General features: G+C 46.1%; 2 protein-coding genes across 3 annotated transcripts in view; both read right to left on the reverse strand.

Annotated features, from left to right (window-relative positions):
- Positions 1 to 16,308, reverse strand: part of LOC143925171 (transmembrane protease serine 9-like) — a 122,522-nt gene extending 106,214 nt beyond the window's left edge. Inside the window, exons 1-3 of the mRNA XM_077449784.1 lie at positions 16,043 to 16,308; positions 9,292 to 9,449; positions 3,786 to 3,987 (exon numbers count right to left, since the gene is read on the reverse strand). Coding sequence (XP_077305910.1) covers positions 3,786 to 3,987; positions 9,292 to 9,449; positions 16,043 to 16,277 — 595 coding nt within the window. The 5' untranslated portion in view covers positions 16,278 to 16,308. The remainder of the gene's footprint in view (positions 1 to 3,785; positions 3,988 to 9,291; positions 9,450 to 16,042) is intronic.
- Positions 1 to 20,291, reverse strand: part of LOC143923419 (serine protease 33-like) — a 200,118-nt gene that overhangs the window by 149,968 nt on the left and 29,859 nt on the right. The window lies entirely within an intron of this gene.

The raw sequence follows: 20,291 nt of genomic DNA on the forward strand, positions 1-20,291 counted from the left end.
AGAAGAAGAAGAAGAAGAACGGAAGGCGGCGGCGACAGAAGACCGGGCCACAGCCTCTAAAAGAGCTATAAGAAGGCGCGGTGGCCCGGCAGAAGAACCGAAGAGGGGGACAAGACCCCCGAAGTCGGGAGAAGAGGCCGGCGGCGGGGAGGAAGAAAGCCGGACTCCTCCGCTAGCAAAAGAGCTACAAGAAGATAGCGGAGGAGTCCGGCGAGAAGACCCCCGAAGACGGAAGACCCCCGGAGCTGTGCAATAAAATATTTTATCTTGTGTGTTGTGTTTTTTTTTGGGTACTTTTATTTTACAGGTGAATGGGTAGGGGTACATTGTACCCCATACTCATTCACATAGGGTGGGGGGCCGGTATCCGGTGGCCCCCTTATTAAAGGGGGCTCCCGGATTCCGATAAGCCCCCCGCCCGCAGACCCCGACAACCAACGGCCAAGGTTGTCAGGAAGAGGCCCTTGTCCTCATCAACATGGGGACAAGGTGCTTTGGGGTGGGGGGGCCGCGTGGCCCCCCCTTCCCCAAGGCACCCCCCATGTTGAGGGCACGCGGCCTGGTACGGCTCAGGAGGGGGGGCGCGCTCGCTCGCCCCCCTTTCCTGGCCGGCCGGATAGCGTGCTCGGACAAGGGTCTGTTGTGGACTTTGGGGGGACCCCCACGGCGATTTTTTTCGGCGTTGGGCTTCCCCTTTAAGTCCATTCCAGGCGGCGGAGCCCACGACGTCTCCTTCGCGGGCCCCGCCTACCTGGAGACGCGCTCGAAATGAGCAGACTTTTCTCCGGGCGGGAACAGTCCGCTCATTTCGAAAGTACAGCGGACTGGCACACACACGGGCGGACTGTCCGCTGAAACTAAGTTTCAGCGAACAGTTTTACGGAAATTTCGTAAGACTTTGTTCGTCAAACAGTCCGCTGAAACTGTCCGCTGAAGCCCACACACGAGCGGACTGTCCGCTGAAACACTGTTCAGCAGACAAAGTTGGGCGAACAGTCCGCCCGTGTGTATGCGGCCTTAGATTGCAAGGCTGAAAAAAGGTTAATCTACCAATGTTTCCTCCACAGAGGAGTAATCCGTTTGCCTTTCTTCCTGATCACCTGAGGGTAACCCTTCATCCTCTACCCACTGTTCCTTTGATAAGGGGTCTAAGGTGGGGGAGGGGGATCTAACACGCTTCCTACCCTTTTGGATAGCGGATGTGATTAAAGTCATTAGACATGTGCAAAAGGAAAAAATTTGTTTAGTTTCGTTTCGTTTAATTCGTTAATTCATTAATTTCGTTTAGTTATATTCGTTAACTTCCTTAAATTCGTTTTCGGATTTCGTTTAGTTTTCTACAGAATTCGAAAAATCGTCCACATTCGAAAATATTTCAACCAAATTCGAAAATATTTCTACCGGATTCGAAATGATTTCAACATGATTCCACATTATTTCAACCACATTCTAAAATATTTTGTGACCCGACTTTAGGGCCATATATCTCTGGGTCACTTGGTGATAGAAACTCCAAATTTGGATATGTTGTAGTGCTAGTACTATTGTGTTTGCAAACTTGGGGTTTCTAGCTATAAGTGACCCCGAGATATGTGGCCCCAAAATCGGGTCGCAAAATGTTATTCTCTGCTCTAATAACTAATAATATTTTGCGACCCGATTTTGTGTCTAGCACCAAGTGACCCCGAGATACATGGCCCTAAAGTCGGGTCACAAAATATTTTCGAATGTGGTTGAAATAATGTCGAATGCAGCTGAAATAATTTCGAATGCGGTTGAAATAATGTTGAATCATGTCGAATTCATTCAAATTCATTCGTTATATTTCTTTCATATTCGTTGTAATTTATTTTTTTATTCGGACATTCGGATGCATCCGAATGCCTGAAAGATGCAAAATTCGGCCGAATTTCGATTCGTTACGAAACGAATTGCACAAGCCTAAAAGTCATTGATTTTCCTTCTAGGCCCTGCAGGGCGGAGGAAAACACATTTTCAGTCATGTATACAGGGGCTGAAATGTGAGAAGCAGTTGCGCCACCATTTGGTCCCAATGACTCACCCTGGCTTGCCATATCTGGTAACTCAGGCGAGGATGACAGTGTGGACACACGACTGGAGTTCCCAGCACCTGGGGGTGGAATTTTTGGTACCTTTGGGGTATCTTTTTTGGGAGCCATAGTGCTGAGCACAAAAAACAGAGGCACTTTAAGTAAACAAGACAATGCAGTGACTTGCACACTCGCTGAGCAAAATAATTTAGCAAAAGAAAATGCCAATAAAGTTCAGCTTTAGTTGTTTATCAGAGTGGTGGAGAGATAGGTGTTCACACACTCATCCTGCTTCCTGATAAGGAAAAAACAGGTAAGGATTAACCACACTGATAATTAGTTATTTCCTGTACTGGAAATGCCATGCTTCCCTTACGTGCCCCCAGCGCTCTTGTGTCCTGTGTGTCCACTTGCAGCTATGAGCTGTGAGATGTGAGCGTCTGTCTCTGTCCCCAGCGCTGCGCCTTAGCCACGCCCATAAGCCACGTCCCCTCTGTCAATCAACATTCCCTCCCTCTGTCTTTTTAAAATTAGCCCTTAGTCCGTGTACGCGTGGATGGCTGACACGCTCTTTGAGCGAGAGGAGAGGCAAGGGAGGGCTGGGCGGCGGGAAGTTCAAAAAAACTTCTGTGGGGAATAGAAACATTTCTAAATAAAAAGCCACTGCTGCCGCCACCGCACCCCATGATGGGTGGGGGGTGGGGTGGGGGTACAAGTTTCAGTTGCACCCCCCTCCCCTGTGGGGGAAATGTTCACAATGAGGATCCCCTTTGGCTTTTGAGACACGCACATGTGCTGTTTGACTGGACTTCTGGGGTAATGAGAAGCAACGTACTAAGGTATGCCTTTACTCCCTCTAGTGGAGACTTTAGGCATGACAACACTATTACTTGTAATGTAAGAAAAAAACATAGGTGGACTTTTTACAGTTCCTAGGCTTCTTCCCTTACCTTTTCCTCGCTGTAGGATACTGCTGTAACAGACAGATCCAAACTTCACCTATCACGGCAGGCTGCATTAGTAAACCTTCAAGGACTGGGTCCCTATTATAAGGGGTCCACGGCCTTGGACCTGTATAGCACCCCTCAGGTAAATTTTAGGTAATCTAGCATGACCAAAAAAGTCCTGGGGTCCAGCCCTCAAGGAGAGGCATTACATCCAAAACCTCATTCTTAAGCGAGGCCCGGGTACTATCCAGCTTGGCCTTAACTGCATTTTGGATTTATCCGGTCTATGGAGGCTGTTTAAATCCAGCATGGGATCTCTCCAGGTTGGAGCTCTTTCAGAGCACATCTTCACTCGTGACCAACACCTTAGACACTGGCAAAAAAACTGAGTTACTCCTGGTAGGAGGAGGCGTTATATAGGGAGGCAACTTTCTGTTTAGGGTGTGCCAGTGTCCATCACCTGAAGGTGGCTATAACCCATCAAGTTCTTACTTAAGGCTCTGTATCCCATGATGTACGATAAAGAAATCATTTTTTGAATTAGCGCAGTGGATGAGGAGAAGCTGTGCTGACTTCAATCATCCAATCATGTCTACTATTTTAGTAAATGAACCCCATTGCCTAGGTCAACTGAGATGGAAGTTTTCCATTATATTAGTGCAAGCAGAGTCGTTTGGACCAGGATCATCTTGTGATTTTGAGAAAGGCTGGAGGCGGGGTCACTCACTTGTCTAATCAGTTATAACAATGCATTATTCAGTTGTATTTGATGATAAAATGACACTACCTTCAGATGTCGTTGGTGTAGGGGAATTTGACACATAATTGAATGTAACACTCAGGTAGGTACTGATCCAGGTTTGGTAGGCCGTCACCAGTGTGTACACCCCGGGGTAGTTGTATAATGCACATCCTTTTCCCCAACTCACAATTCCAACCTGGTACCAGACGCCTTGGACTTTACACACCAGAGGTCCTCCTGAGTCACCCTGTAAGACATAAATAATCATCAGCTGCACCAACGTCTATCTGTTCAGGATATTTCAACAACATGTTTCAGTCTTAGCATTTGCATTTTCCATGAATGTGTAATCACACAAACTAGTTGAGCACTCAGGGCTGGTGCTACCACTAGGCAAACTAGGCAGCCGCCTAGGGCGCACTGCTGCCTAGGACACCTGACCACTGGTGTTCCTGCTCTCTTCTCTCTGCAGCAAGCAAGCAGGCGTGGCTTCATTCACACGTAGTGTCAGAGGCGCAACAGCAGCGGAGGTCTGTGTCTGTGTCCCGTCTCCCGAATGAATAGAAGCAAGCAAACATTCATTGATGGGCGTTGGTGAGGCTGCATTTGATGGGCGCTGGTGAGGCTGAATTGATGGGCGCTGGTGAGGCTGCATTGATGGGCGCTGGTGACGTTGCATTTTAGGGGGTGCTTCATTAAAAAAGTGGGGTATATATGGGAAGGGCAGAGGGGGTGGAGTCAAGGGTGGAGCCAAGAGGGAGCTTCAAAATGAGGTCTCGCCTAGGTTGTTAAAAATTCTTGCATCAGACCTGAGAGCACTGCGTAAATGGGTATGAGATTGGTACAACCAGCAACCAGGTCAATTTTTATTTGGCAAATGTGCTTAACCGGTTCCCGACCAGCGCACGCCGATGTACGTCTGCAGAATGGCACGGGCAGGCATATTGGCGTACAGGTACATCCAATCTTCAATGCCACCCTGCCATCGTGAGCACGCCAGCGGCGGCGCGATCGCGTGCCGGTCGGGACCCCCGTTAGTCCGGTCGCGGGTCCCGTGGACTTGATCGACGTGGGCATACATAATCAATGGGATTATACACCCCGCAAAACAGCCAAAAATAAAATATAAGAGTACAGCTGGTGTATGAATACCTTCAACTTTGTGGACAAATGGGGCAACCCCAGATTATAAATGTTAAATATTTGGGAGTAAATAACAACACTGCACCAATACTTACTGCAATAAAGTCAAATATATTCAAAATGCTGCAGAGTCTGCATATTATGAGCACAGTGGCTGCATTTGACGGGCACATTTGGCTACATTTCATGGGCACAGTGAGAGTCCATTCACACAGGGGCAACTCCTGATCCGACAACATTTAAAAAGCAATGTAAGTGAATGAGAGCCGTCTTAATGCACACTACTGAAGTCGCTCCGACTTCAGAAAAGGTTCCTGTACTACTTCTATCCGACTTGTAACCATTGATTTCAATGGAGATCGCCTCCAAGTCGGATCTCCGTCTATACGGAGGCGACTCTGACAGAATTATCAGCTCTCAAGAGGGCACTCCACGCCAAATTTCTGAAAAAAATTTGGCGTGGGTACCCCCTCCGAGAGCATACCAGGCCCTTAGGTCTGGTATGGATTCCAAGGGGAACCCCCTACGCCGAAAAAACGGCGTGGGGGTCCCCCCAGATCCACACCAGACCCTTATCCGAGCACGCTACCCGGCCGGCCAGGAAAAGGGGTGGGGACGAGCGGGCGCCCCCCCCCTCCTGAGCCGTACCAGGCCGCGTGCCCTCGACATGGGGGGTGCCTTGGGGGAGGGGGCGTGCGGCCCCCCCACCCCAAAGCACCTTGTCCCCATGTCGATGAGGACAAGGGCCTCTTCCCGACAACCCTGGCCGTTGGTTGTCGGGGTCTGCGGGCGGGGGGCTTATCGGAATCCGGGAGCCCCCTTTAATAAGGGGGCCCCCGAATACAAATCAACCCATGTGACCCGCCCCATTGTCCCTATATAAGTGGCAGCGGAGCGCGTCCCTGGCATTGTGGCCGGAGAGCTCGTCGAGTCAACATCTCCAGGAGAAGAACGGAAGGCGGCGGCGGCGACGGCGGCGACAGAAGACCGGGCCACCGCCTCTAAAAGAGCTATAAGAAGGCGCGGTGGCCCGGCAGAAGAACCGAAGAGGGGGACAAGACCCCCGAAGTCGGAAGAAGAGGCCGGTGGCGGGGAGGAAGAAAGCCGGACTCCTCCGCTAGCAAAAGAGCTACAAGAAGATAGCGGAGGAGTCCGGCGAGAAGACCCCCGAAGACGGAAGACCCCCGGAGCTGTGCAATAAAATATTTTTTCCCTGTGTTGTGTTTTTTTTGTACTTTATTTCACAGGTGAATGGGTAGGGGTACATTGTACCCCATACTCATTCACATAGGGTGGGGGGCCGGTATCCGGGGGCCACCTTGTTAAAGGGGGCTCCCGGATTCCGATAAGCCCCCCGCCCGCAGACCCCGACAACCAACGGCCAGGGTTGTCGGGAAGAGGCCCTTGTCCTCATCGACATGGGGACAAGGTGCTTTGGGGTGGGGGGGGCGCACGCCCCCCCTCCCCCAAGGCACCCCCCATGTCGAGGGCACGCGGCCTGGTACGGCTCAGGAGGGGGGGCCGCCCGCTCGTCCCCACCCCCTTTCCTGGCCGGCCGGGTAGCGTGCTCGGATAAGGGTCTGGTGTGGATCTGGGGGGGACCCCCACGCCATTTTTTCGGCGTAGGGGGTTCCCCTTGGAATCCATACCAGACCTAAGGGCCTGGTATGCTCTCGGAGGGGGAACCCATGCCAATTTTTTTTCCGAAATTTGGCGTGGAGTTCCCCCTTGAGCTCATTCTCTGCTTGGCCACAGCAAAAGTCGCCTGGCCTGGGGCGACTTGTAAGTCCTCCCAAGTCAGGTTGAATTCAGCACAAGTCGTGTTGAAGTCGTCCCAAGTCGCGCTGTGATCTTAACTCAAGTCGTGTCCAAGTTGCCTGACTCAAGTCGCCTACAAGTCGTGTTGCCCCTGTGTGAACGGACTCTGAGGCTGCATTTGATATTTTTGATGTTTATGTTTTTGTTTTAGTATTTTTCAGTTTGTTTGCGCCCCCCCCCCCCCCCCCCCCCCAAAATATTTTGAGCACCAGCCTCCACTGTGGGTGGCAGATGATGCCTCTTGGCTGTGGACAGCTGCAGTCAAAGTTCAGAAATGTCCTAACTTGCATTCTTTTATTACTAATTAGATGAACAAGTTACCATTTGAAGAATGCTATTTATCATAAACAATTAATACTTATGACCTCGTTTGATGTTCAGTTATCATAAGTAAATACTTCCATTCATTGTTGTTAATGGCCTAATTTAATTCTTACACAAAGACATAAACATTTTAACTTTCAAGTCTGACCAAACCACCTGCACTCCACAATCGTTTGCAACTTTGCCAATCACCTCCAAATTTGCAAAGGATTGTGGAGTGCAAGGGCCAAGGTGGTCTTGCATAAAATTAACACAGCAAAGAGTCAGCTATCCTTTTGACATGTAGAATATAGCTGGTCTGCTTAGACCCTGGCCTATTCAATAATTCAGCCCTAATACTGTATGTGAGTATATACAGTATCTTACAAAAGTAAGTACACCCTCATATTTTGTAAATATTTTCTTCTCTCTTTTCATGTGACAACACTGAAGAAATGACTCTTGTCTACAATGTAAAGTAGTGAGTGTACAGCTTGTATAACAGTGTAAATTTGCTGTCCCCTCAAAATAACTCAACACACAGCCATTAATGTCTAAACCGCTGGCAACAAAAGTCAGTACACCCCTAAGTGAAAATGTCCAAATTGGGCCCAATGTGTCAATATTTTGTGTGGCCGCCATTATTTTCCAGCACTGCCTTAACCCTCATGGGTATGAGGTTTCACCAGAGCTTCACAGGTTGCCACTGGAGTCCTCTTCCACTCCTCCATGACACCATCACGGAGATGGTGGATGTTAGAGACCTTGCGCTCCTCCGTCTTTTGTTTTGAGGATGCCCCACAGATACTCAATAGGGTTTAGTTCTGGAGACATGCTTGGCTAGTCCATCACCTTTACCCTCAGCTTCTTTAGCAAGGCAGTGGTCATCTTGGAGGTGTGTTTGGGGTGGTTATCATGTTGGAATACTGCCCTGCGGCCCAGTCTCTGAAGGGAGGCGATCATGCTTTGCTTCAGTAGGTCACAGTACATGTTGGCATTCATGGTTCCCTCAATGATCTGTAGCTCCCCAGTGCATGCCTGACTGTAGACAAGACACACTTGTCTTTGTCCTCCTCTCCTGGTTGCCCCCACACACGCTTCACACCATCTGAACCAAATAAGTTTATCTTGGTCTCATCAGACCACAGGAGGTGGTTCCAGTAATCCATCTCCTTAGTGTGCTTGTCTTCAGTAAATTGTGTGCAGGCTTTCTTGTGCATTATCTTTAGAAGAGGCTTCCTTCTGGGATTACAGCCATGCAGACCAATTTGATGCAGTGTGCGTTGTATGGTCTGAGCACTGACAGACTGACCCCTCACCCTTACAACCTCTGCAGCAATGCTGGCAGCACTCATGCATCTATTTACCAAAGATATCAAATGGATATGATGCTGAGCACGTACACTCAACATCTTTAGTCGATTATGGCGAGGCCTCTTTTGAGTGGAACCTGTCCTGTTAAACCGCTGTATGGTCTTGGCCAACGTGCTGCAGCTCAGTTTCAGGGTCTTGGCAATCTTCTTATAGCCTAGGGCATCTTTATGTAGAGCAACAATTCTTTTTTTCAGATGCTCAGAGAGTTCTTTGCCATGAGGTGCCATGTTGGACTCCCAGTGACCAGTATGAGAGAGTGAGAGCGATAACACCAATTTAACACACCTAATCCCCATTCACACCTAAGACCTTCTAACACTAACGAGTCACATGACACCTGGGGAGGGAAAATGGCTAATTGGGCGCAATTTGGACATTTTCACTTAGGGGTGTAATCACTTTTGTTGCCAGGGGTTTAGACATTAATGGCTGTGTGTTGAGTTATTTCGAGGGGACAGCAAATTTACACTGTTATACAAGCTGTACACTCACTACTTTACATTGTAGCAAAGATTATTTCTTCAGTGTTGTCACATGAAAAGATAGAAGAAAAGATTTACAAAAATGTGAGGGGCTTTTGTGAGATACGGTATATACATCTCTATCTATCTATCAATGTATCTATCTATCTATCTATCTATCTATCTATCTATCTATCTATCTATCTATCTATCTATCTATCTATCTATCTATCTATCTATCTATCTATCTATCTACCTATCTATCTATCTATATAATGTGCTACATAAATCAGCCTTGAAGAGCAGATAGGTATAACCTCTTTTTTATATAAAAAATAAATAAATTAGAGTTTCGTGTCACGTTAACTGATGTCATGCATTGATTCCGCTTCCTGTGAAGAAATTCAGACCTAAAAAGTGAGCCATGCTGGATCACTCTTGGTGTCACCCACCTGGCAGGAGTCTTTTCCCCCGTCCTTGTAGCCGGCACAGATCTGATCATTCTGAATCCTGTAGGAACCTCCTGCTGCATTGTAATATGTTTGGCATGTATTGCGGTCTATTAGGGGAACCATGACCTCCTGGAGGGTCCCATTCTTAACTACGCTCCCTGGTGATGAAACATACAAGAAGATGATTACAAGGTAATAGATAGATATATAGATTGATCACTTTTATGCTTCTTTCACACTTGTGCATTACAGAAACACATTTGAAATTGCGGGTGTTCTTTTAGCACACAAAAAAGTACATCATTTTGTGTGTGAAAAATCACAGGAAAAAAAAAAACACATGGTAACAAAGTATCATGCGTTTTGGTGTGGCGCTGTTTTGAAAAAGAGTCATGCACTTCTGTGATGCAATTTAGATCCAATAGGCAACCCATTCCAACAAATGGTCTTATTTAGTGCAACGTATAGTAAAGCATAAAAAAACACAGAAACGCACGAGCGATGTCAAATCATGCATTTTCAAACTTAGCCTTAAAGTGGTTGTAAAGGCTGAAGATTGTTAACCTTCATGTATTCTATGCATGAAGGTAAAAAACCTTCAGTGTGCAGCTCCTTCCTCAGCCCCTCCTAATACTTTCCGAAGCCTGATCTCAATCCAGCGATGTGCACGAGACCCGAGGCTCTGCCGTGTCTCTCTTTCCTGATTGGCTGAGATGCAGCAGGAGCCACTGGCTCCCGCTGCCATCAATCGGGGGCCAGTTAGGTGGGAGCGGAGGGCGGAGTTGAGCCATGCTCTTTGTGTCTTATGGATGCAGAGATCTGGCTTGGGAGTGAGCACACATCAGTGCCCCTACAGCAAGAAGCTTGCTATGAAGGCACCTAGCAAGGGGGAGGGACCCAGAGAAGTGGCGACAGGGGACCAGAGAAGAAGAGGATTGGTGCTGCTCTGTGCACAGTGATTAGTTATAATAATTTACACTGTCACTGTACTAATTAAACTGTCTGGGAAGGGGTTAACATTGTGCTGTGATTGGACACAGCTGATCAGCAAGTCTCAGTCATAAATCATTGGCTGGAACCTGCTGTCAAAACCGTGCTGTGTCCAACCACAGTGCGGGTTAGCATGCACGCGCGAGTGATCAAATATAATACTGTAATTCACTGTAATAATAACAATGGCTGGGAAGAGGTTAACATCTAGGGGCAACCAAGGGGTTATCTGTGTGCCTAAATAGTGTAATGTGTGTAATATGCACTGCTTTTACTAACAAATCAGGCAGTTTTTTTCTCCCTTCTTTGCAGGGAGAAGAAACAGCCAGATTGCTACTATGTGTACAGAATCCTGTGGGTTTGTACTATTATTGTACTAATCCAAAGGTTATCCAGAGGATGCCTTGGAGGCTACCGTCCAACAAGTAGTGACATTGGATAGGGAGGTTATTTTGGTCCCTAATGATAAATGAGGGGGGATATGAATGGTTTTTCCACACTACCTATTCTAGTCAGCACAGAATGGTCAACCAACTGCTTAAAAAGCACTGACGTGTATTAAAAAGTGATGAGATTCTGGATCCTGCTCTCCCTGGGCAACCAAAATTGAGTCTTCAGGAAGGAACCCGGATTGAGACATCTAATAGCCCCCAATTTAGTGGAACCACCAATCAGGCCTTCTTTCTTTGCAAATCTAAAAGGTTTTTTCTTTGCCGGAAGTGTCCAGTATGCAAATGTGTGGGTCCTAATTCCATCAGGACCACAATATTTTCATCTAAAGTAATAGGTAAACCATATCAGATTGAAAAATTCATATCTTGTAACACGAAGAATGTGGTTTACCTACTGGAATGTAGTTGTGGCAAACAATATGTTGGGAGGACCAAGAGGGCACTACACGTTAGACTGTGTGAGCTAACCCATAATATCTGAGCTATCTGTTCAGTCCAACTTATGAATCGGTTGCCTGCATCGAAACGTAGCCAAAACAATGTACTCTTGGATCTTTGTCTTGGGGTGGGACCCTAGTTACTCAATTTTTGTTCCCTGTTCTCTATGTGCTGACTCTCCCGGGGCAACAGACATTAGTGATGCATGACAGATTTGGGACAGCTAAACCCTTAGTAGGATAGACCCGAGGATTAAATGAATGCAGCCATGTTTTTTTTTTTTTTTATACCATGCCTGCGACTTAGGTTACCCTCCCAGGCCCTGATGAGACCAGTTGCTAACCCTTGGCATGCCCCGGCCTCCTCTATAGTGGTCACTGTTCATGTTCTGGGAGGGTTGGTTTTATTCCTAGGGCCCAGGGGCATCATAAGGGTCTTTGGACGATTACAACTAGTGGCAAGCTTACGAGGCCACATAAAAACTTGCGGTGTTGGAGCCGGTATTAGATGATCTGTAGAGATAAGCTGAGCTTGGATGTCCTTTTCCCAGCTGAGATCTTGGACAATGTTAACATAATTATTGAGTGACTTGTTGATGGGTGGGGGAGCGAGGGGTCAGAGCGCTGCTGGGCTCCTCGGCTGCACTTGCTTCCTACTGAACACTGAATATTGAATACTAGTAGTTGAAATTACAGTTTGTACCAGTTTAAAGATTGCAGAAAATGTTACTCTCAAACTTCTATATGGCAGTAAGTAACAAACACTCAGGCACCCTTCATTTGCCATATTGGGCAGTGGTCTGGATGTTCCGAATACCAGACAGTTTTGTTTTTGTTCTTACTGGTTATATTAACATCTCCCCCGCTCCCACAAAGTGGGTTAATCGTAATTGTACGATAACCTATCCGGGTGATATAAAAACCCAGAAGGCTGGATCACACTACTCTCGCTCTATCTGTTCTATCCACTCTTCGACTCTTCCTTTACTATCTCTGTGCTTCCTCTCCTACTGGATACCCCTGTCCTTCTCAGTTGTAGACTAACATAAGTGTCTCTTTTATTTTTTCTCTTTTTTAACTTATTTCTTTGTGATTGCTATTCTCTCTCTGGGCCTGCATAATGGCCTATTCCGCACTAGGGAAAGCGCCCCCGGTGGTCTCCCATAACGTCAAGGGATTAAACATCCCGGAGAAACGCAGCACTCTCCTAAGAGAATTGAAAAAAGGTAAGCCCAAGATTGTTTTCCTCCAGGAGACCCATTTTAGGACAAATCAGGTTCCCAGGCTCACCGACTCCTACTTCACAGAAGTGCATCACGCCACAAGTGACATCTAAAAATCTAAAGGAGTGTCAATCCTGCTGAGCAAGGATGCATCCTTTGAGAAAACAGATACAATTGTAGATCCAGGGGGGGGATACATTTTTCTCAAGGGTAGATGATCGGGAGTGCCCACCACCCTAGCTAATGTCTACTTCCCCAATTCAGGCCCCTTGCCCTTTTGCCAAAAAATGGTGAAAGAACTAGAGGGATTCAGTGCCTTTTAATCCGAGGGGAGGATTTTAACATCCCCCTGAATCCACTTGTCGATACATCAATGGGGAAAACGTCCATAACTTTCAAGATTCTCAAAAGAATCAAAACACTCCTCCACACATTTGACCTAGTAGACACTTGGCTCTCTACACCCAGAAGACAAAGATTACTCATATTACTCAATACCACACAACCGCCACTCTAGGATTGATTATCTCTTTATCACACGGAGGGAACTCCACATGGTCAAAGAAGCTAACAGAGGGATACAGACGATATCTGATCACGCTCAAATCTCCATGAGCCTAAACTTGGCGGAATCCTCCGCTGCTTTGAGACTGATCTCCTCACTAATATCGGACCCAGCGCTATTACCCAAACTGAACATAGCATTAAAAGTATTTTTTCAACCTCAATGTTACTCATTGATTGTCTGGGAAACCCACTCATTGATTGTCTGGGAAACCCACTCATTGATTGTCTGGGAAACCCACAAATGTTATATGAGGGGGGAATTTATTAGGTTGGGAGCACAAAAAAAGAGGGAACGAGAAGGCAAAATCTCAAAACTGACGCAAACAATCAGGCGCTTAGAATCCCTACACAAACAAACAATCTCTGACTACACAATCAGCAAGGACCCTCCTTGAAACCAGGAAAGCCCTTAAACAATTGCTAGACACCAAAACTAGACAAATTTTGTACTTCCAGAAAAAGATTTATTACGAGCACGGGGATAAACCCGGTCACCTGCTTGCCAGGGCACTAAAAGGACCCACCACAAACAATAACATCTTAGGAATAAAGAACAAGGGGGGAGCAATTGATAGAACAAACGACCAAATAGCTCAACACTTTCAAGAATTCTTCACCAATGTTTATAACCTCCCATCCCAGCACAGGCCACCGGGGGTGATGGCGGACAGACCACAGGTGATACGAGAGTACCTCAGGGACTCTGGCCTCCCATCACTCAAAGCAGAGGATATTGCCTCACTGGAGAACCCCATCACCTCACCAGAACTTAGACATGCCATTAAAGAACTTAAAATAGGCAAAAGTCTGGGCCCAGATGGCCTTACGGTCATTTATTACAAAACGTTTATAGACAGGATAGAAGTACAGCTTAGAGATGCATTAAACTCCCTATCAAAGCCGAAACAAGTACCCCCAGAGTTCCTATCAGCATACATTACTGTACTACCTAAGCCAGGGAAGGATCCCCTGAATTGCTCTAGCTTAAGGCCTATATCCCTCTTGAACCTTGATGTCAAGTTATTAGCAAAAATTATTTCCAACAGACTGAAACCCTTCTGCACGATATGATAGTTCCAAGCCAGGTGGGATTCATGCCTGGTAGAGAAGCTAGGGACTATGTTAGCAAAGCATTAGATCTGATTCATGCTGCCCATGAGCAAAATTATGTTAACAGGGCCGCCCATAAAAAGCATTTTTCCAGGGAGCTCACTGAGGTGGAATCGGTGTGCCTAAAAGGGGAACAAGTCCTAAAAACCACCTCAACCTCCTATAAATGGCTGAAAAATTTGACAGATCCAGACACTGATGGGCTCAGAGAGAGATGGTCGGACAACTTAATTAGAAATGGCAATCACGGATACCCAGTGGAAATGAGCCGGCACTATGGCACATAAATGCTCTTTAAGCACCAGAATGCAGGAAACGGCAGACAAGGTCTTGACCCACTGGTATGCAACTCCAGACAAAATACACAAGTGGTTCCAGCAGGCACCTGATACCTGCTGGAGATGCAGCAGGGCAAAAGGAACTTTGATGCATATTTGGTGGCACTGTGACCGAATCAGACCTTTCTGGCATAAAGTTATAGAGTTGACACACAGAATCACGGAAGACCAAGCTTAAGCTAGATGCAGCTTGTTGTTTGCTGCACATCTCAAACCTGTCCTCTAGGAAATATAAAAATGTGCTTACCAGACACTTCCTAAACGCAGCCAAGTCTCTTATCCCTCTATTATGGAAATCAACGACAGTCCCCACTGTGCAGGACTGGTTGAAAAAAATTTTTATCTGCAAAATGGAAGACACCCGACACACTCATTCTTCCTCCCTTCCCCAAGTGCCTCCATCTGCTAATGAAGGGATGAGGGGAGGAGTCCGGTGACGTTGAAGTTCTGATTGAACATAACGCTTATGGGGGAGGAGCTATGCATGATGTCACCCGTTGCTGCCCTACGGAACTTACACGATTGTCGGCTTTACATGCTGTGTTTTTATCATCTTTATGTGAGTAGTTTGTGTTCAAACACAAAAATCAAATCTTATACTTAAGCAGCAAGCACTTCGATCTTTTCTTTCTACCCATGATCTGGCGTCCTTGCTGAGATCTGAGGACACGTGAGAGAAGTTTATGGTCCGTGTTAACCCTTTTGATACCCGCTTGCATGACCACCTGTTTGCACAGGGATCCGTGCCATAAGGTGAGAGTGATTAGTTAGACCGGAAGGTGGAGGGATTGTCACGCTACTGTGGGAAAATAAAATGACTTACGTCAGTGCTACAGCTTGAATTTAAAAAGTATTTGTGTGAACTGTGAAGTTAAGTCATGGATTGTGGAAACAAACTAGTGTCGTGTGATTGTATATAGTGTATACCACATTTACCACTGACTAATGCAGAGTTGCAAAGCAAGGAGATCAGCTAAAAGTAGTTGAATCTGTATGTGCGTTATAATTAATTGAAATGAGTCGATTAATCGATTAAAAATAATAATCGATTAATCGAACACAAAATTTTTAATCAGTAACAACCCTAATATATATTATATATATATATATATTTATTTATTTTTCTGTTTTGTTAAATGTCCCCCATGGCAGTTCTCAGCTTTCTGTGCCTTTTTTTGTTGACAATAGCTTGCCTATTAGACTTGAATATGGTCATAATTCAGTATAAATTTTTGCTTAATCTCCTTTAGACTTCAATAGGATTCTTTGCTAAGTTGAAGTTTCAAAACTGGATTCAACAACCCCCCCCCCCTCCCCCCCTGCAATTCGCTAGTCCAAGGACCTCGGTTATGGAACGCTCTACCAACCAACATCCGCCTGGAAGAAAACCACCTGGCCTTTAGGAAAAATCTCAAGACCTTCCTCTTCTAGATGACAACCAAGCTCTTCACAGCGTCTTGAGGCGATTCAGTTTGCGTTGTGCGCTATACAAATACTTCATTCATTCATTCATTCATGCAATCCTAACCCTGGCAGAATCACCCATCTCTAAATAACAGGATGTATTGGCAGGTCTGGCTTCTTAGTGTGAAAAATAAGTGATATGGGTGTGTCTTATCATTTCATGGACTCACCTCCAGAATATCTTGTACCCCAGCCGGTCACCCAGCACTCTGTACCAGAGGCGAAGGTGGAGGTGGAAGATGGCAGACAGATTGGCATGATGTACTGAGTATAGTTGACAGGCGTGGCCAACTGCAACAAGGCGATGTCCCCAGAGCTTCCAGTGCTTGTATATTGACTATTGATGATGATATTCTTTACATTGGTAATAATTGTATGAGAACTGATCACTTTCAGCTGGTACATTCCCAAATATACTTTATAATTCAATACCCGGATAGGACTGCAGAAAGAAAACAGAACATAACATGTATAAATGAGGACCCATCTGCTGCAGAAGGCAGTGCAATATCATTACTATCAATGGACTTCAGAATCTAATGAATGAAATACAACTTGTTCATAATGTGTTCTCTATGATTGTATATTCGCAAATCCAAAGGTATGAACAGGGTCATCAGCGTTTACTGAAATGCTAAGTCACTGAAGGCTCAGAAGTGGAATGGAATGTATACAAGTGAGACCTAAAATGGTAAAAAAATGTAAAAAAAAAGAATGATATAAAAAAAACTGATATAAAAGATACAAATTAATGCAGCTCCGTCTTGACTAGCACATCATTGCGTGCGTTTTTTTGTTTTTTTAAATGCAAGCGGTATAAGCACCTGAATCTGACTTTGTATTATCTTGCAGTCATTGTAGAGCAGAGCTCAGACTGGGGGAGGAAGAAGCAGCACAATGAGCCAGCCATTTAGTTCATATGCTGGCATTGAGTATACAGATGGGGGGGGGGGTAAGAGAAGAGTGACAGAGAGATGGCCCTATCACTGTGCTGCTTCTCTGTCACTGTACAGTCACAGGCTGGAGGTGAGTTCATGACATCATAGGCTCAGAGAATGCCGGCCGTTATTCAGTTTGAATGGCCGAGTACATCTCCCGGCAGAAAAGAAGTTCTTTTGGAAATAGTTGGGAGTTGAAAATAATTTTTGCAGAAAAGCTGTCTTTTTATCTTCTAAGGCCCCAACAGATGTTCAGAGGCAATTGGATGTTTTTTGTTTTTCAACTGCCCCTGAACTCAACACTTCAATGTTATCCTATGTGACCATGTACACAGTTTTGTTTACAGTTGTTTTTAGGCACTTTGAAGGCAAAAAAATTAGTTCAGACACCAAAGATTACCACATTTCAGATGCTAAGCTTGGCTAAACGCGATACCGGCGTTTAGCCAAATTTTCGTTTATAAGCATTTTTAAAGGTGCCCTATTTTTTTGACAGTAAAAATCTTAAAAATGATGGCAAATGATGAAAAACCATTACATTTTTTTTTAAAAACTTGTAATTGCTTGCAATGATTCATAGACTATTTATATTCCCTAATGAGCCCAATCCAATGGAATACACCATTAGCATTGCTGTTATCCGAAGTATAATTGGGATTTGACCCATATGTTGTTAGATTTGAACAAGAAACTTGTGGCGGGTGACGTGGCAAGTGGACAATACACAACTTGTGGCAGGTGACGTGGCAACTAACAATCCACAACTTGCGGCAGGTGATGTGGCAAGTGAACAATCCACAACGTGTGGCAGGTGATGTGGCAAGTGACGTGGCAAGTGGACAATCCACAACTTGTGGCAGGTGACGTGGCAAGTGACATGGCAAGTGACGTGGCAAGTGGACAATCCACAACTTGTGCAAGGTGACGTGGCAAGTGAACAATCCACAACTTGTGGAAGGTGACATAACAAGTGGCGTGGCAAGTGACATGGCAAGTGGACAATCCACAACTTGTGGCATGTAAGGTGGCAAGTGACGTGGCAAGTGGACAATCCACAACTTGTGGAAGGTGACGTGGCAAGTGACGTGGCAAGTGGACAATCCACAACTTGTGGCAGGTGATGTGGCAAATAACAATCCACAACTTGCGGCAGGTGATGTGGCAAGTGAACAATCCACAACGTGTGGCAGGTGATGTGGCAAGTGGACAATCCACAACTTGTGGCAGGTGACGTGGCAAGTGACATGGCAAGTGACATGGCAAGTGGACAATCCACAACTTGTGGCAGGTGACGTGGCAAGTGGCATGGCAAGTGATGTGGCAAGTGGACAATCCACAACTTGTGGCAGGCGATGTGGCAAGTGATGTGGCAAATGGACAATCCACAACTTGTGGCATGTAAGGTGGCAACTGACATGGCAAGTGGACAATCCACAACTTGTGGCAGGGGACATGGCAAGTGACATGGCAAGTGGACAATCCACAACTTGTGGCAGGCGACGTGGCAAGTGATGTGGCAAGTGGACAATCCACAACTTGTGGAAGGTGACATAACAAGTGGCGTGGCAAGTGGACAATCCACAACTTGTGGCATGTAAGGTGGCAAGTGACATGGCAAGTGGACAATCCACAACTTGTGGCAGGGGACATGGCAAGTGATGTGGCAAGTGGACAATCCACAACTTGTGGAAGGTGACGTGGCAAGTGGACAATCCACAAGTTGTGGAAGGTGACGTGGCAAGTGACATGGCAAGTGGACAATCCACAACTTGTGGCAGGGGACGTGGCAAGTGATGTGGCAAGTGGACAATCCACAACTTGTGGAAGGCAACGGGGCAAGTGACGTGGCAAGTGGACAATCCACAACTTCTGGAAGGTGAAGTGGCAAGTGACCTTGCAAGTGACGTGGCAAGTGGACAATCCACAACTTGTGGCAGGGAATGTGGCAAGTGACGTGGTAAGTGGACAATCCACAACTTGTGGCAGGCAACGGGGCAAGTGACGTGGCAAGTGGACAATCCACAACTTCTGGAAGGTGAAGTGGCAAGTGACCTTGCAAGTGACGTGGCAAGTGGACAATCGACAACTTGTGGCAGGTGACGTGGCAAGTGGACAATCGACAACTTGTGGAAGGTGAATTGGCAAGTGATGTGGCAAGTGGACAATCCACAACTTGTGGCAGGTAACGTTGTCTAAATACAAGTACACTGCTGGTCTCTCAGCTGCTGCTACTCACTCTGGTCTCACAAAATGGCTCAAATAGTTAAATAATGCCGTTTTTTGAGCTTGGGGAGGGTCTAATCATGTTATCTTAACTAAACGCTTCTAGGCGCAAGCGCGGCATGCAAACAGGGCTAAACGGATGTTTTAAATGCCGGTTTCACAGTGTAAAAAAAAAATAATTCAGAGGACTTTGCCTCAGCGTCCCGTGTGCATGGGGCCCTTAAGGTTCTGTTATTTATTTATTTTTTAATTATACTTTGAAAATAACTGCATCCTTTCCATTTATTTATTTATCACCTACTTTGGTGTATTTTGCATTTTAAAAGGGAGCTATGAAAATGTAAATTGACCTTGAGGCCACTTTCCCACTGAGGCGCTTTACAGGTGTTTTAGTGCTAAAAAAATAGCGCCTGCAAAGAGTCTGTAAAGTGCCTCCCCTGTCCCTCCAGTGTGAAAGCCCGAGTGCTGTCACATTGGGGCACTGCGCTTGTAGGACGATAGAAAAAGTCTTGCAAGCCACATCTTTGGGGCGGTATAGGAGCGGTGTATACAACTTCCTCCCTCCTGGAGGGTTCTAGAATGTATTGGTCTGGAAGAGTCAAATATGCAGCCTGAATATTTATATGGTCTCAGCCAATCCCTGGGGAAGTGTGCCCAGTACGTGGCTAGGGAGTGCATAAATAGACTGCGGTTTGGAACAGCAGGGTTCTTGTCCAGGAGGAGATGTTCCCAGCCTGAAGGGCTATTGGTTGTTCATCGAGGTTCCAGCTGTGTTAGAGTTGGCAGGGGGGAGCGGGCTATCCTACAGAACTTTGCTGGAACTGACAGTGAGATCCTACTAAGGATCTGGTCTGGAGAAACACTTGGCTGATACTGGAAGAGGGGATCTAACTATCTAGGGGCATTTGTGAGTACAGACCTCTGCGAGAGATCCTAGTGACTGCTCTTGCTCAAAATGTGGAAATTTCCAATGGTGTCCCGGAGTGGCCCAGTCCCCTAGTTTCTGCTGCATGCACTGTGCTAAGAAGTATAAAAAAAGCTTGAGAAGTGTCCTCATGTTACTGTTATTTTGTGCCAGTGAAGTATCCCGAAGCTTCCTTACTCCTTGTTCAAGTTTAATAAAGCATCGAGAAAAGATATGTTCACTGAGCCACAAGAGAGACTGGGACTCTGTGTTCGGCTGCTAATACACTAGTTTAGGAAAATAATTTGGGACTTCTCAGCAGGCCCCTTAAGGGGTGAGCGCTACAGTTGAAGC

The sequence above is a fragment of the Lithobates pipiens genome, unplaced genomic scaffold, assembly GCF_037356315.1.
Source record: "Lithobates pipiens isolate NorthernLeopardFrog02 unplaced genomic scaffold, aLitPip1_a1.2 Scaffold_22, whole genome shotgun sequence".
NCBI lineage: Eukaryota > Metazoa > Chordata > Amphibia > Anura > Ranidae > Lithobates > Lithobates pipiens.